General features: G+C 47.4%; 1 protein-coding gene across 1 annotated transcript in view; it reads right to left on the reverse strand.

Moving 5' to 3' along the window:
* The window catches only part of LOC114592462 (uncharacterized), a 28,739-nt gene extending 3,623 nt beyond the window's left edge, over positions 1-25,116 (reverse strand). The window contains 10 exon segments of the mRNA XM_077923616.1: positions 1,617-1,699; positions 4,435-4,558; positions 6,230-6,337; positions 6,967-7,458; positions 13,988-15,477; positions 15,611-15,818; positions 18,081-18,166; positions 21,729-21,855; positions 22,928-23,424; positions 24,863-25,116. Of these exon segments, the coding sequence (XP_077779742.1) occupies positions 1,617-1,699; positions 4,435-4,558; positions 6,230-6,337; positions 6,967-7,458; positions 13,988-15,477; positions 15,611-15,818; positions 18,081-18,166; positions 21,729-21,855; positions 22,928-23,041 (2,832 nt within the window). The 5' untranslated portion in view covers positions 23,042-23,424; positions 24,863-25,116.
* Positions 25,117-26,583: the final 1,467 nt, after the last annotated feature.

Genomic DNA, 26,583 nt, shown 5'->3' on the forward strand with positions numbered 1-26,583 from the left:
ACATAGGGTTCAAACAGGCAACAAGTCATGCTTCTTCCCCTTCTACTTACTGCAAGTAAGGCAGTAAAAGTGGGGCAGCAGAGCAGGCGTTTCTCCGCAGGAGGATTTAAGCCGCCAGACCCCAACTTCCATCAGCTCCAGCTAGCATGGCCAATAGTCAGGGATGATGGGAGTTGGGAGTCCAGCTGGATCAATCCGATTTCCTAAATTTATATCCCAGACTTCTTCCCCAAACAGCCCAGGGCAGCAAGCAGCAAATGATACAGCAGTAAAAGTGTCTTAGAAACTGGGAAAGCTTTCAGCTTGAAAGGCTTGTTGGAAGTCCTGAAAGTCGGCTATAATGGAGGAAATTACACGTTGACGTAAGATTTAGACAAGGCTTGGAGCCACCGGGCGCTTTTTATCTGATTTGGACTGACTCTCCCCAATCTGGGCCCTGTGATCGCCCTCTGAGGCCCTTCTCCGTGCGCCCCTCTCCACAAGGGGTCCACGGAGACAAGAACGGGCCTTTTCCGTGGTGGCTCCCTCTCTGGACACAACTTGTTTCCTTTTGCAGTTTGAGCTTTGATACAAATGTATTACAAGCAGCAGCACCCCACCCCCCACCCCCGTTTACACGAGGGGTTACATTCTGAGGCACCGTGCGTGGTGGCAAAATTTCATTTAATTGAAACCCATTGGAAAAGCCTGCAAACACCTCATTCCGCCCTTTCAGTGACATCTTTATGACGTTTATCACTTCCAGGCTGGTGCAATGCACGTATACACAGCCATGCACATACATGCCATTTTATTTTTATTATATGTTTTGCTTTTTTAAAAATTTGTTTAATCATTTTTTCGATACAAACATCAACCGCAAAAGACACATACAACAAAAACCATAATAACAATAATAATACAATTTGACAATTCAGATTTGAATACACTGATATACCTACGACTACACCTTTTTAAACAATATTTTCCCACCTCTCTCTCCTCCCCCTACTTTCCACCACTATCTGCCTTATCGCTTAAACATTCATTCCAGATTTCTTCATATTTATCCATTCTTATTTTGCGTCGACATGCAATTCATTCGTATGTGGCTAATCTATCCATATTATCAATCCATGTGCTCAATGGAATCTTTTTGCGGCTCTTCCAATTCATCAAAAGAAGTTTTTTTGCTTCTAATATATATGTTTATGTTTTGCTCTTTATATGCTGTCAAATGCTGTTTTGATTGTTTCTTGTACAAATAAAAGTGAAGAAAAGTAAATAAAAATTACCAGAGAGAGAGAGAGAGAGAGAGAAGAAAGTCTTTAAGGAAACTGCATTATACTGAGTCTACACTGACCGGCAGAGGCTCTCCAGGGTTTCAGGTGTCTCCCAGCTCTACGTGGAGATGTTGGGAACTGAACCCAAGAACTTGTGCATACAAAGCAGATGTTCTGCACCAGACCTATGGCGCTCACCATCTCCTCAGTGAGCAAATTGACAGATGCAAAGGTGATGGTTAAGGCCCAGGAAGATGAGGAGAGAACAGAGACCTGTTCACACTCATCACTGAAGCATGAAGGTGGAATGGGCACTGAAGGTCACTGAAGGATCTGGGATGATCAACCCCTTACCTTGTCTGGTTGTGTGGAATCCGTTCCCATTCCATCCTGAAGAACAGGCGGCCTCGAACTGATGGCTGCTGTTATTTCACTGCCTGGAATGGCAGGGAGATATTGGATTATTTATACCCTTTTTCTGTTGTTATGTATTTAGATTATTTACATCTGGCTTTTTCTCTGGCCAAGTCACACTAAGTTAGAGCTTCAGAAGAGGTTTGCTTCTCAATACCAGCTGCTTTGAAGTAACAATCACAGAGGGCTTCTGCCTTTACACCCTGCTGATAGAGACATCTGGCTGGCCACTGAAGGAAGCAGGATGCTAGATGACAGCAGCAAGCCAGCAGTAAATCACCCCAAGCAAGCTAGAGTTACCGTATTTTTCGCTCTATAGGATGCACTTTTTCTCCTCCAAAAATTAAGAGGAAATGTGTGTGCGTCCTATGGAGCGAATGCAGGCTCCTTAGCTTCAGCAATAGCAACACAAAGCCTCCGAAGTGCAGAGGGAGCGCTCCCTCCACGCTCTGGAGGCTACGTGTTGCTTTCACTGAAGCCTGGATAGCGAGAGGGGTCGGTGCGCACCAACCCCTCTCGCTCTCCAGGCTTCAGGGATAACCGCCTGAAGCCTTTGGAGCACAGCGGAAACTCGCGCTGTGCTCCGAAGGCTCGGGTTCCTTTTGCTGAAGCCAGGAGAGCAAGACTCTCCTGGCTTCAGCAGAGAGGGAGAGCTGCGCAGCGCCCCTTCAGCAAAGCGGGAGGAGAAATGGAAGGGGCTCCATTTCTCCTGCTGCTTCGCTGAAGGGGCGCTGAGCAGAGAGGGGGAGAATTTTTTTTCTTGTTCTCCTCCTCTAAAACAAGGTGCGTCCTATGGTCGGGTGTGTCCTATAGAGCGAAAAATACGGTAACTATTAGCAAAACAGAAGTGTCAGGCCTAATGAGAACTCAGGTCTTGTCCCCATGAAGCAGTTGCCAAGACTAGAGGTCCCCATCTCCCTACAGCTTGCTGTGTCTCCTCCTCTCCTTCCCAAGCAATCAGAGACTATGCCGGTGTGGCTGTCTTTGCTCATCCTGCTTCAGGCCTCTCTTGGTTCAGGGAGACCAGGAGGGAGGGGAGCTGATCTCAGCAGGAGGGGGAGACACCCATGCCTCTTCACCAGCCTGCCCCATCTTTGCCTTTTGGCCTCCCTCCTCTCCTGCTTCAGCTTCTGCCTGTGATTCTGGGCTTCTCTCTGTCACAGACTCTCCCCGCTCACTAAACCCTGTTACCTCTTCAGCTTCCGACACCTCCTCCTCCCAGTCTTCTCCCTCTGACTACTCATCGTTGTCCTACCACCAATCCCCAAGCCGTGAGCCTTCTTCCCTTGGGGGTTCCCCAACTGGTTCCTCCACCATTCCTCTGCATCTGACCATTCCCTGACCGTAGACAAGGTGGACCTTTGGCTTGATCAAAACTTATGTTCTGATGCACACATATGAGGTTGCAGCCTTAGAGCATCAAACCACTTCCTCCAGAAGCAAGTGGGGAACGCAGCCTCTGACAGTCACACCTGACATCACTGAATGGCTTTGGCAAATATCTGCCAGCCCAGGGCTTCCTGGGAAGAGACCCCCAGAAGCCAGCTGGACTGGAAGAGGAAGACTCAAGGTGGTGATCTTAGATTTAATACTTAGAATCATAGAATCATAGAGTTGGAATAGACCACAAGGGCCATTGAGTCCAAGCCCCTGCCAAGCAGGAAACACCATCAGAGTACTCCTGACATATGGTTGTCAAGCCTCTGCTTAAAGACCTCCAAAGAAGGAGACTCCACCACACTCCTTGGCAGCAAATTCCACTGTCGAACAGCTCTTACTGTCAGGAAGTTCTTCCTAATGTTTAGGTGGAATCTTCTTTCTTGTAGTTTGGATCCATTGCTCCGTGTCCGCTTCTCTGGAGCAGCAGAAAACAACCTTTCTCCCTCCTCTATATGACATCCTTTTATATATTTGAACATGGCTATCATATCACCCCTTAACCTCCTCTTCTCCAGGCTAAACATGCCCAGCTCCCTTAGCCGTTCCTCATAAGGCATCGTTTCCAGGCCTTTGACCATTTTGGTTGCCCTCCTCTGGACACATTCCAGTTTGTCAGTGTCCTTCTTGAACTGTGGTGCCCAGAACTGGACACAGTACTCCAGGTGAGGTCTGACCAGAGCAGAATACAGTGGCACTATTACTTCCCTTGATCTAGATGCTATACTCTATTGATGCAGCCCAGAATTGCATTGGCTTTTTTAGCTGCCGCGTCACACTGTTGGCTCATGTCAAGTTTGCATTCTGCTTTTCCAACAACAAATGTTGAGCTGAAAGCATCTCATGATAACAATAGCGTTGAAAATTAACAAACATTATGGTCACTGTAATGCAGTGGTACCTCTGGTTACGTGCTTAATTCGTTCCGAAGGTCCGTTCTTAACCTGAAACTGTTCTTAACCTGAAGCACCACTTTAGCTAATTGGGGCCTCCTGCTGCTGCCACACCGCCTAGCATGATTTCTGTTCTCATCCTGAAGCAAAGTTCTTAACCCAAGGTACTATTTCTGGGTTAGCGGAGTCTGTAACCTGATGCGTATGTAACCTGAGGTACCACTATATAAAAAATACAGTCACATCTAAATAAAGCACAAACAAGTTTATCAAAACAGTTCAATACAAACTCATATGAATTAAAAATATCAGAAATAACTACTGAGCCCTCTGCCAGTAGATAAGAATGCAAAAAGAAAAAAGGTTCCAATAATTTATTAGAACTTGGACACTGATTTTTATCAAACGTTAAACAGAAGGAACTTTACCTCGAGAGGTCATGATCCCACATTTCTTCATGACCTCCCTGTGCAGGGTCCTTTGGTTTGAATCCAGCAGCGCCCACTTCTCCCCAGTGAAGTAAACAGCCACCTCCTCAAATACCAAAAGATCCTGAAAGAGAAAGAAACATTTCACCCTGCACAGTTATTGCTGCAATTCTCCCCCCTTCAAGTGCAATCAGACAAAACAATTAAGGGTGAGGTTGGTGGGTATCTCCTTATAGGATTTAAACCTTCATGAGGGCCATTGGGAAAATAAGGAGCTGGATCTAAGGTAGGGAACGAGGAAGACTGACAGAGAAGTGTTCTGCCCATCACATCGGAAACCTCTACTTATTGTGGAGCTGCTTCTGGTACCTTCTATCAGCAAAGAGCCTCCCACCTGAGGTAGAAATTCTGCAAAAACTATTATCAGTGAGGCCAGAGTCACTACACCAGAGTGAGGCCTGACTACAGAACTGGTAAGAACTGTTACAAAGTGCAATGTGTTGTAGGTAGGGCAGCCTCTGAAGACAGTTCGGAAACTTCAGCTAGTGCAGAATTCAGCGGCCATGTTGCTCACTGGAGCAAGACGGTTTGAGCATATTACACTGATCCTGGTCTGACTGCACTGGCTACCAGTTAGTTTCTGGGCCCAATTCAAAGTGCTAGTTTTGACCTATAAAGCCTTAAACGGCTCAGGACCGCAATACCTCAAGGACCGCCTCTTTTCATATGCACCTGAGATCATCTTCTGAGGCCCTCTTTCATGTGCCTCCGCCTCGAAAGGTCTGGAGGGTGGCAACGCGAGAACAGGACCTTTTCTGCAGTGGCTCCCTGTCTGTGGAATGCTCTCCCCAGGGAAGTTCACCTGGTGCCTTCATTATACAACTTTAGGCGCCAGGCAAAAATGTTCCTTTTTAACCAGGCCTTTGGTTGACCTGATTGACATCCTATACCCTTTTAAAATGTGGCTCTTTTGGGGGTGTGGTGTGGGTTACTGCTTTCATTTTTATTTTATATATTGTGATCTTTCCTGTGAACCGCCCTGAGACCTCAGGGTATAGGGCGGTGTATAAATTAATTAAATAAATAAATAAATAGAAGAAACCCAGCGCTGACTGTTAGTGTGAAAGACAACTCCAGATAAGGCATAAGGAGGGCTCTAAACTGAGAGCAAAAAACTTGGGTTGGGTGTTTTCAAGGACTGCAGTTGGATGAAGAGACGGTGGGGCGCTGAGGTGGCAGAAAGTGGTTGGCTAGAGAAGAAACAGCCTTGACGATGCACATTTGCTAATGGATATGCTCTCACAGACTCTTTCGTCTGGTAATGCATTACTGAATGAAGTCAGACTAATTGGGGGGTTTGGTGTGAGCCTTTGAACCCCCATCCTCCACCAAGGGAATTTTCTCCCACAGACTTCCGGGGAGGTCACTGAAAGCATATTCGGATGCTGAGCCAGGACCGACTCCACTTCGCTGCAAACCAGCTTCACAGGCTCCAACCCACAAGAAAGCGTGCCCACTTTCTTGCCATTCCATGGACTTCAGCTGCTGCCCGCCCTTCTCATCAAAAGGAAGACACACTGGACACGACACCTGCTGGATCAACACCTTAGCTAGTGCAGAAATACCCGTCTTGTACCTGCTATACTTTGCAAGCAACACCTTGTACCAATCTGATTGATGCAGCAAAGGCTTTGCCAGAAACAGAATTGGGAGCTTGAGTTCGTCTGGCAACGAAGGCCAGGATCCTGTCCCCACTTGGCTACCCAGTGATCATTCCCCGCCACCGCCTGCTTACCTGATACAGTTTTACTGAGGCGGCTTCCGCCCCACCACAAGGTATTTTCAGCATCCATGGAGTCTCCTCTGCCTCTGGGAGATTAGTGTCTGCTTCCTGCTCGTGAAACTAGAATATGCAGGGAGTAAAGAGAGAAATGGATGAGAAAAAGGATATACATGTTAGGAGATGCCCTAATGTAACATGTCACTCGATAAAACTTCTTCAGACACTGAATACCTGGGTAAACATAGATAGATAGATAGATAGATAGATAGATAGATAGATAGATAGAGATAGATAGATAGAGAGAGAGAGAGATACAGTGGTACCTCAGGTTAAGTACTTAATTCGTTCTGGAGGTCCGTTCTTAACCTGAAACTGTTCTTAACTTTAAGCACCACTTTAGCTAATGGGGCCTCCTGCTGCCGCCGCCACGTGATTTCTGTTCTCATCCTGAAGCAAAGTTCTTAACCCAAGGTACTATTTCTGCGTTGGTGGAGTCTGTAACCTGAAGCGTATGTAACCCGAGGGACTACTGTATATGGGATTTTTAAACATTTATATTCTAAATACCTAAACAACAGAAGAAAAGGGATAATAGATGACCAGCACAACAGTTGTAATATAGCAGTTAAAGTTTAACAAGTAAGTTATTTTTGCTGCAGCCTCTAATATCCAAAACAATAAAAATGTTTTTGTTTATTTTATGAAAATACAGCCATCAGCACAATACTATTAAGATGAAACTCTCTCACCTGCTGCTCTTCCTGCTTCTTCTCCTCTGCCCGACTCAGGAGGAAACCTTCTGCCAGGGCCACCGCCTGGGAACAGGTCTCTGCTCCACATTCCCTGACCCAGCTCGCCATCTCCGGGGGAAGGACAGCCAGGAACTGCTCCAGGATCACCAGGTCCAAGATCTGAGCTTTCGTGTGTCGCTCCGGCTTCAGCCACTGATGGCAGAGATAGTGGAGTTGGCTGCAAACCTCTCTGGGTCCTTCGGCCTCCTGGTAGCAGAAATGCCTGAAGTGCTGGCTTGGAGCACCTGAACAGAGGATGTTGCTTTCCTGACCCAGGATCTTCTTCACACTGCCTTCCCAGAATTTCCCACTGCTCTCGGCCTGGGCAGCTTGAGGGCTTCTTCCTGTATCCTCCAACATGGTCTCTCGTATCTGGGAACCAGCGCTGGCAGGCTTGCCACCTGTCCTGTATAATGCAGGATTGTCCTGTATTTCAATGTGAAACGCTATCTAAAATGTACATATACAGTTGTAGGGAAGTTTTTAATATTTGATGTTTTATTGTGTTTTTAATATTCTGTTGGGAGCCGCCCAGTGTGGCTGGGGAAATATTATTTATAAATAATAAAATTATTATTACTACTATTATTTTGTCCTGAATTTCAGGTCTCCTGCCTCCTGCCAAATTAGGGCTCCTCTCCGCAAAACACACGTGTTTGGAAGGGTGTGTGGAAGGCCATGTATTTTTATTTTTATTATTAAATGAATTTATATACCGCCCTATACCCAAGGGTCTCAGGCCAGTTCACAGAATAAAATAAAGATGTTGTTGTTGTTGTTTAGTCGTTTAGTCGTGTCCGACTCTTCGTGACCCCATGGACCAGAGCACGCCAGGCACCTCTGTCCTCCACTACCTCCCGCAGTTTGGTCAAACTCATGCTGGTAACCTCGAAAACACTATCCAACCATCTTGTCCTCTGTCGCCCCCTTCTCCTTGTGCCCTCCATCTTTCCCAGCATCAGGGTCTTCTCCAGGGAGTCTTCTCTTCTCATGAGGTGGCCAAAGTACTGGAGCCTCAGCTTCACGATCTGTCCTTCCAGTGAGCACTCAGGGCTGATTTCCTTCAGAATGGATGCGTTTGATCTTCTTGCAGTCCATGGGACTCTCAAGAGTCTCCTCCAGCACCATAATTCAAAAGCATCAATTCTTCGGCGATCAGCCTTCTTTATTTCTTTATTTCTTTAAAATAAAGATATAAAACCACAAAACACATAATAAAAATAAGCTCTGGGTGGCCAAGCACAGCCAGATTTACACATTCATGAGTGTGTGAGGGACAAATTGCAGAGGGGTCACCCTGTGAGGCTGCAACAGATTGCAATGGCTTGCTGTGAACTCGATTCAGTACCAGGTGAGAAAAACAATCGCCCCCAACCGCCCCTCCCTGTCCTGCATTTTGCCAGGTCAAAGGCGGCCGCCCCAAGCCGTGGGATCTGGGCTCAGGCAATGGAGCGGGGGCTCTGGAGCTCCTTAAGCTCAGGGGAGAAAATAGCCATGATGAAAAAAAGAATCTTAAGGTTGACGGGCAGGTCCTGCTCCTCCCCAGATGCCTGAGGGGCCCTTCAAATCGTCGCAGAGAAATCTCCCCCCGTTGCCATGGTTACCTGCGGGTCGTGGCTAGCCCGGCTTCCTTCCGGCCGCAGAGAAATCTCCCCCCGTTGCCATGGTTACCTGCGGGTCGTGGCTAGCCCGGCTTCCTTCCGGCCGCAGAGAAATCTCCCCCCGTTGCCATGGTTACCTGCGGGTCGTGGCTAGCCCGGCTTCCTTCCGGCCGCAGAGAAATCTCCCCCCGTTGCCATGGTTACCTGCGGGTCGTGGCTAGCCCGGCTTCCTTCCGGCCGCGAGCGCAGCTCCGCCTGGCCTCATCCGGGTCCCTTTCTCTGCCTCACTTCCGCCTCCTCGCGTCGCCTCGGCCGGCTCCGCCCCTTAGCAACCGGGCCTGCTGCCGGCTGCTTAGCAACCGGGCGCCCCCCCTAGCAATCGAAGGCCTGGTTCATGGACGTCCGTGTTAAATATTCATATTGGTTTTTAGTTGCATTTCCTTTCACCTCGTCTTTTATTCCTCACATTGTATTTTATCGCGACCCCAATGCAAATCGTCGTTCTGTTAAAAGTCATGCAGCACCTAGCACAGTGTGTTAACAATTGCTACATTGGGCAGTGGGTTGAATTAATGAAATGGTCAGCAAACTACACCTGCGCACCTCTGGTTCTGCTCTCCTCAATATTATAACATCACAGAATCGTAGAGTTTGAAGGGACCCCCCAGAGTCATCTAGTCCAACCCCCTGCAATGCAAGTATCTCAGCGGAGCATCCATGACTGAGGGCCGTTGAACCTCTGCTTATAAACCTCAGTAAAAAAACGTAAATCTGCCCTTATTCCCTTATGGGGGTCACAAGAGCCCTTAGGTAAATGTAAAGGGACCCCTGACCATTAGCTCCAGTTGTGACCTACTCTGGGGTTGCGGCGCTCATCTCACTTTATTGGCCGAGGGAGCCGGCGTACAGCTTCCGGGTCATGTGGCCAGCATGACTAAGCCGCTTCTGGTGAACCAGAGCAATGCACGGAAACGCCGTTTACCTTCCCACCAGAGCAGTACCTATTTATCTACTTGCACTTTGATGTGCTTCCGAACTGCTAGGTTGGCAGGAGCAGGGACTGAGCAATGGGAGCTCACCCCGTCGCGGGGATTCGAACCACCAACCTTCTGATCGGCAAGTCCTAGGCTCAGTGGTTTAACCCACAGCGCCACCCGTGCCCCTACAAGAGCCCTTATAGAGTCCTTTGTAGGTTCTCCCATCGGTCAGAGAAAAGAACAGAGGCCAACCAGAGAATATTGAGAAGCAAAGCAGCTTGTAAGCCTGATCTTTATTGAACTGTTGCAACAGGGTGCCACTTTCACACGCAGGAAAGGAGGACCCAGAACAAAGGTGTGTCCGCCCTTATATAGACATTTTAAATTGTCCGCCTTGGAGTCGAAGACAACCCCCAGATACATCATACCTACATCACAGAAAGGGCAGTCTACAACAGAAATCTGAGTGCATTGTTTGTCTCCGGTCTGGCAGGTTACCTGATAATGCTTACTTGATTGGATACCCTGGGGTGCCTGGCCAGTCTTTTGTAATGACAAATACTTAGTTCCTGAACCAGGTCACAGGCTCACCCTATTCATACACAGACATACCCTTAAGACAGGATTTGTGAAGGAAAAGACAATGGGGAGGCTCCCCCACCTCCTCCCTTCTTGCAGAGAAAACATTTGGTGAGTTTGGGAGTGGAAATGGTTTCAGGGCGGTCCTCCTGTGCTGCTCCAGACATGTGGTCCACACATCCATGTATGCGCTTGGTTGGTACATTTATGAACATTTATCATATATAATTCCTGCACTGCAGAGGGCTGGACTAGGTGGTCCCTTCCCAGTTCTCCCATTCTCTGGTTCGTTTCCTCCTTCTTGCAGAGCCTTTTCACTGCTCCTTCTTTAAATAGCCAACAGAAGGAACAGCTCACAAGGATGCCAGCTGAAGGGATCCCCTAAATAAAGCATCTTGGGGAGGGGTGCGCACGATGCACATGGTCTCACGCCTACTTTCAAGAGAGAAATTTCAGAGGGCTGAGCTGAGCACATTTGGCTTGCCAAGGGTTAAAAAGCACTAAGCAGCATCCCTCAGTAAAAGCTAGAGTGGGGAGGGCTCAGGGATGCTGGGAGTTGTAATCCAACAACATCTGGGGACCCACAGGTTGAGAACCCTGCAAGCATCCCTTCTCTGCCTGTTTCTGCAAGGGGGGGGGGGCGGCTTCTGCCTCTGCTCTGCACATATTGCCTCTGTGCCATAGGAGTCAACTCATAGGGGCAGAGGTCCCTTCACCACCACCCCATAAAATATTTTTAGGGTTTCTGACCACCCCTAAAATATTTTATTGGGGGGGGGGGGGGAGAAACCAGGAAGAAGAACTTTAAGAAAGAATAGGAAAAAATTACAATGTATTTAAGAGAACACTGTAAACAACTAAAAACTTTGGCAGGATTTCGAGTAACACTTGTAATGTACTAAAAATTATGGTAAAAATGGATTAAGGAAAAAATCTTGAAAAAAGATTGATAATGGTAACCACTGAAGGGCTGAGGGGAGTCAAAGGGTTCAGGGAATCCTTGATGTTGATATTTAATATTTGAATTTAAATTTGCAATGTAAAACTTAAGAAAAAAGATTTGACCAATAAAAATATTTTTAGGAGGCAGGGCTCCCCAAAAGTTGATGGGTATTGGCATTCAAATGGTGTGTGCACACGTCATGTAATTTTTTTGATATTTTTATTGGGGAAAATTCAATTATAAAGAAATATAGAGGGGAAGAAGGGGGAAAAGCAAACAAAGATAAGAGAAAAAAGAGGAGGAAGTGTTCAAAAATGCAATGTACTATCCCATACATTCTCACATAAATTGATAATAGTGTTATTATCCTAATACATTTTTAGATATGAATAGCCTGCTGCATTCTGCATAAACTCATTCCAAATGATGTGATATTTATTATGAGGCAGGGCTTACCTCCCCCGCACACACAAAAAATTATTTTATTCAAGTTGACACCCCTGCTCAGTGCCCCTTCTGGGATCTGGCAAGTTTCCTCTCTCTTCCCCATATTGGGAAAAAGGGGGAAAGTCCCAGGGCTGCCTGGAGGATGCATAGAGGGTCCGCTCAGCTCATGCATAGTGAGACCCCCAGGTCAGGGAGCAGGGAGAGTCCTCTTGCTTTCTCTACAAAACCAGGAAGAGGGCAAGTATGCAGGAGGTCTGCAACTCCTTTGCAGAAGAGGCTCTCTGTTAATAGGAGAGCTATTGTTTGAGCCCAGCTCCCCACCAATCCCAGGCTTTGCAGATCAACTTTGGCAGGTGAGTGGCAGCACCCGCCTGTCAAATCATATGATGTCATAATTGTGCCAGGTGACATCATCAGACGCACAGTGAGTCCAAACTCTTTTCTTGCAGGGATACAGACAGAACCAGTTCCAGAAACGGCAGTTGATTGACAACCTGTCATGGAGAGGGAGAGAAAGAGAAAGAGAGAAAGAGAGAGAAAGGGAGAGAGGGAGAGAGAGAGGAAAGTGCATTTCAGGGATTCATGCCTCTTTGTTCAACAATGGAAAGGACTTTATTTACTTTAATTTATGAATCACTTCCTACGAGGCATCAAGGAGAAAACCATATATGAGTTTCAAAGCTAATACAGATGAAGACTGGGATAATGATCTCTACTTTAAAAGGGCTACGTGGTCGATCCTTGCGAAATAAAAAGCATAATGGGGTGGGGTGAGGAATCATCCAATTTAAAGTCCCACAAAATACAAGTCCATTGGAAGATGTCGACCTGGAAGTAAACTCCCAGGTAGTTTGAGGCAGTTATATTCCCAGGTGTGTATGGGACCTATACCTTTCAATGGCCTTGGTTCTCATTCACCTTGAGTGTGTTTGCTTGGCTGGCAGGATTGCGGCCTCCAACTCTTGTTAAATGCCTCTCGTACGCTTGGATTGAGAATATAGGGAGAGATGTGGTCGCCATCAACCTTTTATTTTTGCCAATGAATACCCTTGGAATTTTGATGAAGATGTCACGGGCGCCAGCCACAAAATGGTTAATTCACAAAAAAGTGAAGCAGTTAACTACCTAACCACAACATTATATCGATGCGTAAGATGATGGTCCTAATCGTCCTTTTTCTCTCTCACGAAACAGTGCCACTTGTTTTCACTAGGTAAACTTGAGTTCTCACAAAATGAGAGAGGGAGTCCATTTCTCCCTCTGTGCCTCAATAGTAGCTTTATCAGCCACTATCACTGCCTCATCTAGTCATCACCCCACTGAAGCATCCCAAATTCTCTTTTGAGTCCCCAGCCGGTGGCCGCTCTAGGTCACTAGGAGTGATCGTTCATTCACAAAAGGCGGCGAGGTTAAATGCTTACTCAAAACACTTTGTAAGATTCTGACTCTATTCATTTCCCTAAGTACAGTACAGGGTTTGTAGAGATTTGAACATTTGTAGACCATCAGTCTCACGTGTGGACTCTCTGTTGGCTGCAAAGGTCCAATTGGTCACTAGAGTTCTATTCCAGGGGTTCCCAGTGGTCCACAAGCTTCGTTCAGGTATGCCATGGCACGTCCGTGTTAAATATTCCTATTGATTTTTAGCTGTATTTTCCATTGCTTCTTTTATTTCTTATATTGTCTTTTATTGCGATCCAAATGCAAATTGTCATTCTATGAAATAGCATTTAAAATACCATTTAAAATCATACAGCACCTAGCACAGTGTGTTACAATTGCTAAAACGGGCAAGGGGAGGGGAATACAGTGGTATCTCTGGTTGCGAATGGGATCCGTTCCGGAGTCCCGTTCGCAACATAAGCAGAACGCAACCCGCGTCTGTGCGGGTCATGATTCGCCGCTTCTGCGCATGCATGTGACGTCACTTTGCGCATCTGCGCATGCGGCGAATCCCGCAAGTAACCCTTTCCGGTACTTCCAGGTGGCTCGGGGACACAACCTGAAAATGCTCAACCTGAAACAAACATAACAAGAGGCATTAACTGTAATTAAATGGTTTGTCAAGACCATCAAGTGGTCCGGGGGGGGGGGGATTCTCTAATCCAGTGTTTCCCAACCTTGTGCCTCCAGCTGTTTTTGAACTACAACTCCCATCATCCCTGACTAGCAAGACCAGTGGCAAGGGATGATGGGAATTGTAGTCCAAAAACAGCTGGAGGCACAAGGTTGGGAAACACTGCTCTAATCTACTTCATCGACTGCTCTAATCTACTTTGTTACATACGCTTCCTTCGGATGTGAATCGCAAAACGACAGAATCATAGAATGGTAGAGCCGGAAGGGACCCAGGGGTCATCTAGTCCAACCCCCTGCAATATAGGGAATCTAAAGAAGATTGGCACTTTCCCCTCATGCTGTGCGCACTTCTAGGATTCCCCCATGGGTGGGTTCCTCAGTGTGACGTGATCCTTATATTCTGGCCGAAGCTCGTCCCACATCCGAAGCATTTGGATGGTTCCTCCCTTGTGGACCGGCGTCGCCATGGGAGCTATTTCCATGTTCCAAGGCAGCTGTTCCAGGTGCAACCTCTGGTGCTTTTTCAGGCTCTCGTTCCGCCGGAAGCTTTTCCCGCACTCCAGGCAGCTGTAAGGTTTCTCCCCGGTGTGGGTTCCCTCGTGAGCGGTGAGGTTGCTCTTCTGGCGGAAGCTCTTCCCGCACTCGGGGCACGTGTAGGGCTTCTCTCCCGTGTGGATATTCTGGTGCGAGATGAGGGAGTCTCTCCTCATGAAGCTCTTCCCGCACTCCTGGCACTGGAAGGGCTTCTCGCCCGTGTGGATCCTCTGGTGCGAGACGAGGGACCCTTTCACAATGAAGCTCTTCCCGCACTCCAGGCATTTGAACGGCTTCTCGCCGGTGTGGAGTAGCTGGTGCAAGTGGAGCGTGCCTCTCCGCGTGAAGCTCCTCCCGCACTCGAAGCACTGGAACCGCTTCTCGCCCGTGTGGATGCTCTGGTGGGAAACGAGGTTCGAGTTCTTCCGGAAGCACTTGCCGCACTCGGAGCACTTGAAGGGCTTCTCCTCGGTGTGGATGCTCTGATGTGAGATAAGGGCGCCTTTCCGGATGAAGCTCTGCCCGCACTCCAGGCACCGGAACGGCTTCTCGCCGGAGTGGATCCGCTGGTGCAAATTGAGGTTCCCTTTGCTGTTGAAGCTCTGCCCGCACTCGAAGCACTTGAAGGGCTTTTCGCCCGTGTGAGTTCCCTGATGAGCGGTGAGGCTCTTCTTCTCTCTGAAACTCTGTCCGCACTCCAGGCACTGAAAGGGCTTCTCGCCGGTGTGGATTCTCCGGTGAGAGATGAGGCTGGAATTCCTGCAGTAGCTCTTGCCGCACTCCGAGCACTTGTAGGGCTTGTCCCTCGCGTGGATTCTCTGGTGGAAAATAAGGCTCCCTTTCCGGTTGAACCTCCTCCCGCACTCCAGACACTTGTAGGGCTTCTCCCCCGTGTGGATCCTCTGGTGCGAGATGAGGGAGTCCCGGCGGATGAAGCTCTTGCCGCAGTCGGCGCACTCGTACGGCTTCTCCCCTCTGTGGATCTTCTCGTGCGACGTCACGCTGGAGCTCCGGCTGAAGCCCTTTCCACACTCCAGGCATTTGAACGGCTTCTCCCCAGTGTGGACTTTGGAATGAGCATCGAGGCTCGATTTCCATTTGAACATTTTGCCGCACACCGGACACCTTTCCTTCCTCTTGTCCTGTTTCTCTTCGGCTGGGATTGCGCAGGCGCTGCTGCCTCGACGGGCAGATGACTCCTTGCTCTTCTGTTTAGCTTCCGCTTTCCTCCTCAGCTCTCTGCCCTCTTTGCGCCGGGCTCTTGGCAACGATGCCGTGCTGCGTTCCCCTTCGCCCTGACTCCCTGCTCCTGGAACAAAAGGAAGCTTCGTAAGTACTGAAGTGAGAAAGGGAGTATTCACTGCAGATCACAAATGGGAGGGTGACTTTACCAGCTACGAGGAAAAGGGAGCCTCAGCCACCGAAAAAAGGGAGATGCTCACCGATGAGCTTTTGCACAGTCCTTTCCCAGAGTTCCTCACTGCTCCCAGCCTGCACTGCTGCTTCGTGGGCAGCCAAGCCTTGCTGTTCCAGGGAGGTGACCATTTTCCAGTTCTCCTCCATGACCTCCCGGTGCAGGGCCCTTTGGTCCGGATCCAGCGAGCTCCATTCCTCCGCGGTGAAACATACAGCCACATCCTCAAATGTCACCTGGGCGGGGGATAAAAAGAAATGTGATCTCTGCGTGGAGAATGGCAAAGAAGAGGAAGAAGGAAAAGCTTGTTTATGCAGCTGCCTTTCAAGATTTAAATAATCAGAAACAACATTTGCAGCTTCCTTGCTGGGAGATAGGATGAGAGCAGATGGGGAAGAGGTTGATTTTTGTGGGAATGTTGTGGATAGTAGAAGAGGATATATTGATCAAATATTATTCTTCCTTAACCCACCTATTCTCAGCAACCAGAAACATCATAACGTGGTGGAACGCTCTGTCACAAGAGACTAGGGCCCTGCGGGACTTGACGTCTTTCCGCAGGGCCTGCAAGACAGAGCTGTTCCGCCTGGCCTTTGGTTTGGACTCGGTCTGACCCTTATGTTTCCCTCCCCTTATGGTCTTGATTTATCAGCTACTTTAAAATGAGGCTGCATTTTAAATTGCATTTTAACCTGCATTTTAAATTGTTTTTTTTCCTTTTCTTTCTTTTCTCCCCCCCCCCTCTTTTTCCCCTATTATGTTTTTACTGTGATTTTATTGGTCTTAGCCGCCCTGAGCCCGGCTCTGGCCAGGGAGGGCGGGGTATAAATAAAAATTATTATTATTATTATTATTATTATTATTATTATTATTATTATTATTACCAGACACTGGAGAGACCTGTCAGGAGTAAGCATGGAACAATGGTACCAAATAGTATGGGAAACAGCCTTACTAGAAAAATTAACCAATAAACTGAAACTGACACGGGGACAAATAGAAGAAGACGCCTTCACCCTGGTATGGCTCCCCTTTATCACACACACAGCACAACAAGACAATGACAAAAACCCACCAACAGCATACAAATCAATATGGCTAACCTGATCCAAAACACCCACCCACCCCACTCACACATGAAAACAAAGACCACCACAGCCAACCACAAATGAATGACCACACCAGGCCAACCCCAACCCCTCTCACCACCAAAGGAACACAAGTGAACAGCAAAGAACCTGCACAAGCGACGCTGACACAAAACCCCACATGTATTAAATAAAATAGAAACATCGCCACCCGACCCCACCGCCACTCATCTTTCCCCCACTTCACCTCTTTCCCCCTTTTCTTCCTAATGTCTCAACAAATGAAACCGATTTGTAAAAAAAAATGTTACATGGGGAAAAAATACGAGAGGGAGACATTGCACATACCTTTGTAAATCAAGAAAATCTTTAATAAAAATACATTAAAAATGAAAATAAAAATATTATCCTTCCTCACTCACACTAGTGAGTCAGTAGCAGAGTGCATTCCCCCGTATATAGCAGGAAGCTAGTTGGTAGATTTGTTTGAATCTCTTTACTTAAGGAATCCAATCTGGCTTTGTCCAGATTGGGTTTTGTTCCTCGTAAATTCCCCTTTAAAGGTAAAGGTAAAGGGACCCCTAACCATTAGGTCCAGTCGTGACCGACTCTGGGGTTGCGGCGCTCATCTCGCTTTACTGGCCGAGGGAGCCGACATACAGCTTACAGGTCATGTGGCCAGCATGACTAGGCCACTTCTGGCAAACCAGAGCAGCGCACGGAAATGCCATTTACCTTCCCGCCGGAGCGGTACCTATTTATCTACTTGCACTTTGACGTGCTTTCGAACTGCTAGGTGGGCAGGAGCAGGGACCGAGCAATGGGAGCTCACCCCATCACGGGGATTCGAACCGCCGACCTTCTGATCGGCAAGTCCTAGGCTCTGTGGTTTAACCCACAGCGCCACCCGCGTCCCAAATTCCCCTTTAATCCCTCCTAAAAATAAAGAATAAAGACAAAACAGTCTTCTCTTAACATATTGATAAGAAGTTTACTGACGTTCAGTAAGCAAGCTGAATGCAGACTTTAGCTTATAGTTACAGAACAGAGTTTGAGTTCATCCCATATGGGAATGAGCCCACGTGCTGCTGGCTGAGAGCCGGCAGGCAACAAAGTACATCAAGATGAAATAAAACAAAGAAGAAGGGGGGATTTACCAGGAACAAAACCCAATCTGGACAACCTAGATTGGATTGCTTAAGTAAAGAGATTCAGACGAATCTACCAACCAGCTTCCTGCAATATACTGGAGAATGTACTCTGCTACCGACTCACTAGCGTGAGTGAGGAAGGATTATATTTCATCAATATATCCTCTCCTGCTATCCACAACATTCCCACAATTTTTCCAGGCCGTGAGTTGTGCAGGACACAGAGGCAACCAGGCTCACCTGCAGCCTCTTCTCTTACCTGTTCCAGAGGCACAGAAGGTGCTTCCACTCCGCCATCAGGAAGGGGCGAGGAAGGACACACCACAATAATCCTCAGTCCTTCTCCTGCAAGGGGAACAAAGATGACAGGAAGACCGGTTTCTTAATTATTTAGACCGGTGGTGTGCAGTTGGCGGATTAAGGGGACTAGGCTAGTCCCTTAAATGTTCCCCATGTGCCTTCTTCCCCAAGACCACAAAGTTTCTGCCCAGCTTAGGGAGGGAGGCGTGATGCTCAAGCATGGGACGTCAGGACGTCAAGATGCTGAAATGGCTAAAATGTCTGGAAGAATCAGAAATCAGGAAGACCAAAAGTTTAATAAGGAATGGGGGGAAATTATAATTTGTCTTAAAAAACATTGTAAACAGCCAAAATTGTTAGTAGGATTGGAATAACACTTCTACAGTGGTACTTTGGTTACCGAACGTTGTTGAACAAATCGGCTCCCAAACGCCACAAACCCAGAAGTGAGTGTTCCGGTTTGCAAACGGTTTTCAGAAGCCGAACGTCCGACACATCTTCTGCGGCTTCCGACTGAGTGCAGCAAGCTCCTGCAGCCAACCGGAAGCCGTGCCTCGGTTTTCGAACAGTTTCAGGAGTCGAACAGACTCCTGGAATGGATTCAGTTCGAGAACCAAGGTACCACTATAGATTAATGGTGAATTTTGGATACAATGGACATGTAAAAGATGTGATTGACATAAAAGGTGCAGGAGGAAATGATGAATCATAGGACCCACAAAGGAGAGGAACGAAGTCCAGGAGGTTCTTTGGAATCTTGTTTTTAAGTTGTATGTTGGGTATGCAATTGTAAAATTTTAATCTGAAAAACCAAATTAATTAATTAATTTTAAAAGATGTCACGCATGTACGTTTCCGAGCACAATTCAAAGTGTTGGTGCTGACCTTTAAAGCCCTAAACGGCCTCGGTCCAGTATATCTGAAGGAGCGTCTCCTCCCCCATCGTTCTGTCCGGACACTGAGGTCCAGCTCTGAGGGCCTTCTGGCGGTTCCCTCACTGCGAGAGGCCAAGTTATAGGGAACCAGGCAGAGGGCCTTCTTGGTAGTGGCGCCCACCCTGTGGAACGCCCTCCCATCAGATGTCAAAGCGATAAACAACTACCTGACATTCAGAAGACATCTGAAGGCAGCCCTGTTCAGGGAAGTTTTTAATATGTGACATTTTAGTGTATTTTTCATCTTTGTTGGAAGCCGCCCAGAGTGGCTGGGGAAACCCAGCCAGATGGGCGGGGTACAAATAATAAATTATTATTATTATTATTATTATTATTATTATTATTATTATTATTGTCCCCCGCCCCCGCAATCGTCCTCACAAGCTGGCGCCTCTAGGCTTTACGCTCCCCTATGAAAAATAATCACAGCACACCACTGATTTTAGGCCCTGCTTTGCGACAGAAACCAAAACAACCAGACAACATGTTTAGAGGTTCCTCGGTATGACGGGTACATGGGCACAGTTAGTGATGCAGCCTGGTTCCCAGCCACAAATTCATGGAGGAATAAGAGCGCAATATGAACCTTCAGGATCAGGCCAAAGGGGGCCCATCTGGTCCAGCATCCTGTTCCGATAGTGGCCAGCATTTATAGTGGAGCAGGAGCGCTTAGTTTGGTCGGAATAGAGGATACACTTCCAGAGTCAACACTAAATACATTACTTCTGGCAAATGAGTCAGAGGCCCCTGAAAATTTGGGTCCCAGGCATCTTAGAGGTGTCTATCCATGCACTGAGGTCCAGCTCCGAGGGCCTTCTGGCGGTTCCCTCACTGCGAGAAGTGATGTTACAGGGAACCAGGCAGAGGGCCTTCTTGGTGGTGGCTCCCGCCCTGTAGAATGCCCTCCCATCAGATGTCAAGGAAATAAACAACTATCTAACTTTTAGAAGAAATTTGAAGGCAGCCCTGCTTAGGGAAGTTTTTAATTTTTGGTGTTTTTAATATTCTGTTGGCAGCTGCCCAGAGTGGCTGTGGAAACCCAGCCAGATGGGCAGAGTATAAATAATAAAATTATCATTATTATTACTATCTGAAACCAGGGTGAAACACATTGGCATTATTTTCATCTCTCCTGCCCCACTATTAGATGCACTGTCAGTTCACAGTCTTAACAGTTAAAGCAGCAAGTTAGAACTGCAAGCACACTAAGTAAAAATTTTATGTTATTTTAACTTTAAATGGCAAAACTAACTGAGAAGCTCAGGAATCAAGAAGACAATTTTTAAAAAAAATAATGTGAAATGTTTATAATTTATATACAAAATCATTGTGAACAGGTCAAAACATTATCAGGATTTTAAACACACCTGAAATGTAACAGAACGTATAGATAATCTAGGAAGATGAAAAATTGGAGAAGTATTGATATACAGTTGAAAGAGAATCAATAGGACCCGTGGAAAGGATGGGGGGAAGTCAGGCGGTTCAGAGTAATCTCAAACATTAGATTTGGAAGTCGTTTTGTTGTATGTTTATATTTTGGAAAATCAAAATATATACCGTATTTTTCGCTCCATAAGACACACCTGACCATAAGACGCACCTAGTTTTTAGAGGAGGAAAACAAGAAAAAATATTCTGAACGAAACAGTGGATGTATGATTTTTGTGGTTCATGCTATGGCCGCAGAAATGTGATGTGATGGTGAATTTGGGGTGACCCAATGCAAAAATCCTGAGGATCCATGTGGATCCGTGCTTTGTAACCACATTTTTGCCCCATTGCCGCCCCAGGAAACAGTGGATGCGTGATTTTTTTGGTGCAGGCTGTAGCCATGGACATGCTATGTGATCTGATGGTGAATTTGGGGTGAACCAATGTAAAAATCCTGAGGATCCATGGGCTTTTACCTCCCCCCTCCCAGGCAGCCTCCGCTAGCATCCATTATCTCTCTTCTGATCCCACCAATCAGCTGTTTCCTTCCAACACTCCCTTCCTTCTTGTTTGCCTTAGTGTCTTTTCCTTAGCTGGAGCAGTTTTTTTGCTCTTCCTTTTCTTCTAATTTCTCTCCTTATTCCTTTAGTCTTCCTGTCTACTCTCCTTGCAAGTTTGCTGTCTTTATCTCCCCACTCCCAGGCAGCCTCCTTTATCTCTAGCGTCCCTTATCTCTCTCCCGATCAGCAAACGATCAGCGGCTTTGTTTCAACACCCACTTCCCTCTTTCAAAAAAGAAAGAAAGCACGATCTGCTTTTTGCCCCAGGGCAATTCGGCTCCAGGGACCACGAATTTGCTCCATAAGACACACAGACATTTCCCCTTACTTTTTAGGAAGAAAAAAGTGTGTCTTATGGAGCGAAAAATACAGTATATATTTCAACAACAAAAAAACTTTAAACGAGAGTGTCTTGCATAGTTTTTATAGGAGGGAAAAGAGAAATAGCTAAATGGTCAAATGACCCAGGGCTGTCTTCCACAAAAGTCTGCTACTATGGGAACTAGAGTTTAATTCCCACAAAATCGCCCTTCCAGAAAATACTGTATTAATTCCCGAACGATGGAAGCTAAGCACTTGGTGGAGTCAGCTCCTCCCCAACACAGGCTCAAGGGAAAACAAGGGAGACCCGCTCAAGAGGGGAAGACCCAAGCTAGGAAATGTCTTGTGAATCCTTACCCAACGAAGGAGCACCTTCGTCTTCTTCCTCCTGCTTGATCCACCACTTGGAAAGAGGCATCTGCCTGGGGTCTGACGGGTCCTCCTCTGCCTCAGGAAAGTTCACGGCTTCTTCTGCAAATAGTCCCTGCAGTTGAAAGAGCAGCAAGGATCAGAAAGAGAAAAGATGGGAGAGAGAGAGAGAGAGAGATTAGGAAACAAATGAGTGGTCCTCTCCTTGTAGGACTTCCAGAATGGGTGAAAAGTAGACAACCGTTGCACACTATGGCAACGTCCTTGGAAAATACTCTCAGCCCCCTGGAACCACAAAGATGAAGCAAAGACCTGATGAAGAGAGCACGGCAGAGGTTATATTTTCTGAGAAGCCTCTGCAAAAACAATTTCTCAAAGGACCTGTTGATGGCATTTTACCATTGTACTGTTGAGAGTGTATTAACTTATGGTCTGTGTGTGTGGTTTGGGAGCTGCACCGTCAGGGGGAAAACAATGCTGTCCAGGGTTGTAAAGACTGCGGAGAGAATAACTGGGTGCACTCTTCCCACCTTGGATCAAATCTACGCTTCCAGGTGTCACAAGAAAGCTGCAGAGATAGCGCAGGATAGCATGCACCCCGGAAATAATCTCTTTCGGCTTCTGCCTTCTGGAAGAAGGTACAGAGTTATAAAGACTAGGACTAGCCACCTGAGAAACAGTTTCTATCCAATTGCAATTTTAGTTTTAAACACAGTATAAGGTAATCTCGCTCACTGGAAGGACAGATCGTGAAGCTGAGGCTCCAATACTTTGGCCACCTCATGAGAAGAGAAGGCTCCCTGGAAAAGACCCTGATGTTGGGAAAGATGGAGGGCACAAGGAGAAGGGGACGACAGAGAACGAGATGGCTGGACAGTGTTCTTGAAGCTACCAGCATGAGTTTGACCAAACTGCGGGAGGCAGTGGAAGACAGGAGTGCTTGGCATGCTCTGGTCCATGGGGTCACGAAGAGTCGGACATGACTAGACGACTAAACAACAATAACAACAAGGTAGTCTCTATGTGAGTATATTGTATTCAATTATGGGGTAGCAGAGTTTTTAGGGAGCTAACCAGGCTGGGATAGCTGGGATAGCAGGCTTGTTGGTTTTTGAATGACTGATGTAGATTTTTTCAATTTCGTTGTTTTGTATGGGACAATGACAATAAAGATTATCATATCATACCTGCTGTTCCTCCTCCTGCTTCACGTCTTCTGCTCGGCTCAAGAGGAAGCCTTCGGCCAGGGCCACCGCCTGGGAACCGGTCTCTGCTCCACGTTCCCTCACCCAGTTCTCCATCTCTGGGGGGAGGACAGCCAAGAACTGCTCTAGGAGAACCTGATCGGGTTTTTCGTGTCTATCGCTCTGGCCGCAGTCACTCAGGGCAAAGACAGTGGAGTCAGCCACAAACCTTTCGGCAGGCCGTGGTAGAGAAACCGTCTGAAGTGCTGGAGCTGAGCATCTGAGCTGAGGGCGTCCTCCTCGTTCGGGATCTTCTGCACGGTTCCTTCCCAGAATCCTCTGCTTCTCCCCTGTCCAGATGATACGACCAGCTTCTCTAAGCGGAGTCTACTTATTCCATCTGTGCTCCAAGGCAGGGCCACCAAGGTGGTTCAAAGAACGCCCTCCCTGCTCTGCCAATTTCGGTCATGAAGCAAAATCGGCCCCCCAAAATGTGGGTCCTGCAAAACCAACAAGAAGAACAATACATTTCTGCAATGCAGAACCTGCTCAGGGACCTCCACCAGTTGCTGAATTACTACCAGGCCCGAGTTCAAGTTCTTACCATAAGGTCTTTAATAATCTGGGACCGTTTTACCCAAATTAATGTTATTAAGGGTGCCCAGCATTGTCAGGAGAGATCCTGGTTCTCCATCATAGAGCTAGTTTAACTTTCAATCCCACTTCACAGAAAACTCTGGGAATTGTAGCTCTGCAAGGGGAATTGGGGGAGGGGTGTCTCTCCTCCAGTTCTCAGCACCCTTATAACAAACTACAGCTCCCAGATTTCTGGGAACAAGGGCTGTTTGAACCGGCATCACAGTGCTTTAACGTATGATGTGGCCAGAAAAGAGGCTTACATTGCATTATCTTTAGCTAGGGATGTTGGGGAAATTAAGCTGCTCCAAAGCAGGCATGATCAATCACGGATTATTATGGCTGTTATTTCTTGGTTGTCTGGAGATATTAGCCAGCCATCTTGCTAACGAAAGAGAAGATGCCGACAGGAGGAAAGAGGGGGAGGGAGTTTGTCCAGTGTGCAACACCAAGGGTGGCATCTTTAATAATAATAATAATAATAATAATAATAATAATAATAATAATAATAATAATTGTACCCCAGCCTCTCTGGGCAGCTCCCAAAATACATAAAAACATAATAAAACATTACATATTAAAAAATTGCCCCTAGACAGGGCTGCCTTCAGATGTCTTCTAAAGGTTGTATGGCTACTCATCTCCTTGACATCTGGTGGGAGGGAGTTCCACAGGTGGGTGCCACCACCGAGAAGGCCAAACCCTCAGAATGCCAGACAGCAAAGCTCCTCAACGTAAAAAGAATATCCTGGATCAGCTGCACGTGAAATTGGGAATCTGAGAGGAGCACTGCTGCAGAATCACACCAAAGTGGTAGGACCAGAGCATAAGACCCCTCTCCTTCTGTGCTCTCCTTCAGAAGCATTGGCCGAGCATACAGATAAAGCCTTGCGCTCTGCAGATTTCACAGAATCACCGAACTGTCGTGTCGGGAGGGACCCCCAAAGGCCATCTAGCCCAGCCCCCCACCCTGCAACGCCGACACCACAGCTCAATAATCTCTGACAGGTGGCACACCCGAGCTCTGCCAAGGATGGAGAGACCACTCACTTCTCATCCGGGCTGAACGTACATACCCAACTCCCTCTTGCCTAACTGATGATCCACACCAGGAAAGGGTGCTGTTTTTTTGGGGGGGCTTGCCTCGCTCTTCTGTGCTCCCCAGGCCTTCCCCCACCCCCAAGGCACTGTCTGATCCCCACTTGGGGGGGGGGGTAAAAGAAGGGATTCCAGCCCCTTCATTCCCCAGCCCCACACATTGCACCCAAAGGCTAAAAGGGGGGGGGGGGGAGAGAGACTCACGTGATTGGGAAGGACAAAGGACAGTTCTCCTCTGCAGGGCTGTGCGGGGAGGGCTGGGGGGGGGGAGTGCGACCTCCCGGTTCAAGCTGCAGTGGGGCAGGGGCAGGAACCAGCTGTCAGCTTTGCAGCGAATAAATGCATCCGTGCAATTCAACCTCCGGCTGCAATCCAAGGCTGGCTTTTTTCCTTTTTCTTTTTTTCTTTTTTTGCAAAGCAGGATGGGGGAACCGCCTTTGCTCCGGAGGACTCCTCCTCCCCTCCACCCCCACGCATCCACCCCCCCCCCAAAATGTCCTTCCTCTCTAGGAATCCGCTCTCACTTGCATCGGCATCGTTTTCACCCTTGCATGCCCGGAGGAGCAGCAGGAACGCGAAATCCGGGCGCAGCGAATCGATCCTTGCAAACAATTGCGCTTTGGAAGGTCCGCTGCCGGCAGGGTTGGCCGACCGTGGCCTCCTCTGAAAAGGAGGGCTGTCCCGGCCGGCTTGCATGCTGGCTCCTTAGCAAAGCAACAACCCTGCAAGGTTGGCCCGATCGGACCAGTTTCGTCTATGGCAGGGCGGTCTGACCCGCGAGGCATTTTTGGGCCACCCTCGACAGCGTTTAAAGGGAGAGAAAAAATAGAATCATAGGATTGTAAGGTTGGGAAAGGGTCCCAAGGGTCATCTAGTCCAACCCCAGGCAATACAGAAATAAAGGCTTAAGAAAATTATTTTTGTGTCATGTGATCTTAACAGGGAGAAATGTAAAGTATTGCACTTGGGCAAAAAAAATGAGAGGCACAAATACAAGATGGGGGACACCTGGCTTGAGAGCAGTACATGTGAAAAGGATCTAGGAGTCTTGGTTGACCACAGACTTGACATGAGCCAACAGGGTGACGCGGCAGCTAAAAAAGCCAATGCAATTCTGGGCTGCATCAATAGGAGTATAGCATCTAGATCAAGGGAAGTAATAGTGCCACTGTATTCTGCTCTGGTCAGACCTCACCTGGAGTACTGTGTCCAGTTCTGGGCACCACACTTCAAGAAGGACACTGACAAACTGGAACGTGTCCAGAGGAGGGCAACCAAAATGGTCAAAGGCCTGGAAATGATGCCTTATGAGGAACGGCTAAGGGAGCTGGGCATGTTTAGCCTGGAGAAGAGGATGTTAAGGGGTGATATGATAGCCATGCTCAAATATATAAAAGGATGTCATATAGAGGAGGGAGAAAGGTTGTTTTCTGCTGCTCCAGAGAAGCGGACACGGAGCAATGGATCCAAACTACAAGAAAGAAGATTCCACCTAAACATTAGGAAGAACTTCCTGACACTAAGAGCTGTTCGACAGTGGAATTTGCTGCCAAGGAGTGTGGTGGAGTCTCCTTCTTTGGAGGTCTTTAAGCAGAGGCTTGACAACCATATGTCAGGAGTGCTCTGATGGTGTTTCCTGCTTGGCAGGGGGTTGGACTCGATGGCCCTTGTGGTCTCTTCCAACTATGATTCTATGATCTTAACAGAAGCCCACCCATCTTGTTTGTATATTAAATTTGCTGAATTTAAGCCATTAATAGATTAGATTAGTGTGTGTGCGCACACACACACAAATATACATTATTATTATTAAGTTTGCAGATGACACCACCATAATGGTAAGTTTAATAACAGGTGGTGATGAATCAGCTCCAAAAAATATTATGAATCAGCTCCAAAAAATATCTACATGGTGCCTAGGGAAC

This window comes from Podarcis muralis, chromosome 2, assembly GCF_964188315.1.
Source record: "Podarcis muralis chromosome 2, rPodMur119.hap1.1, whole genome shotgun sequence".
In the NCBI taxonomy this organism is placed as follows: Eukaryota; Metazoa; Chordata; class Lepidosauria; order Squamata; family Lacertidae; genus Podarcis; species Podarcis muralis.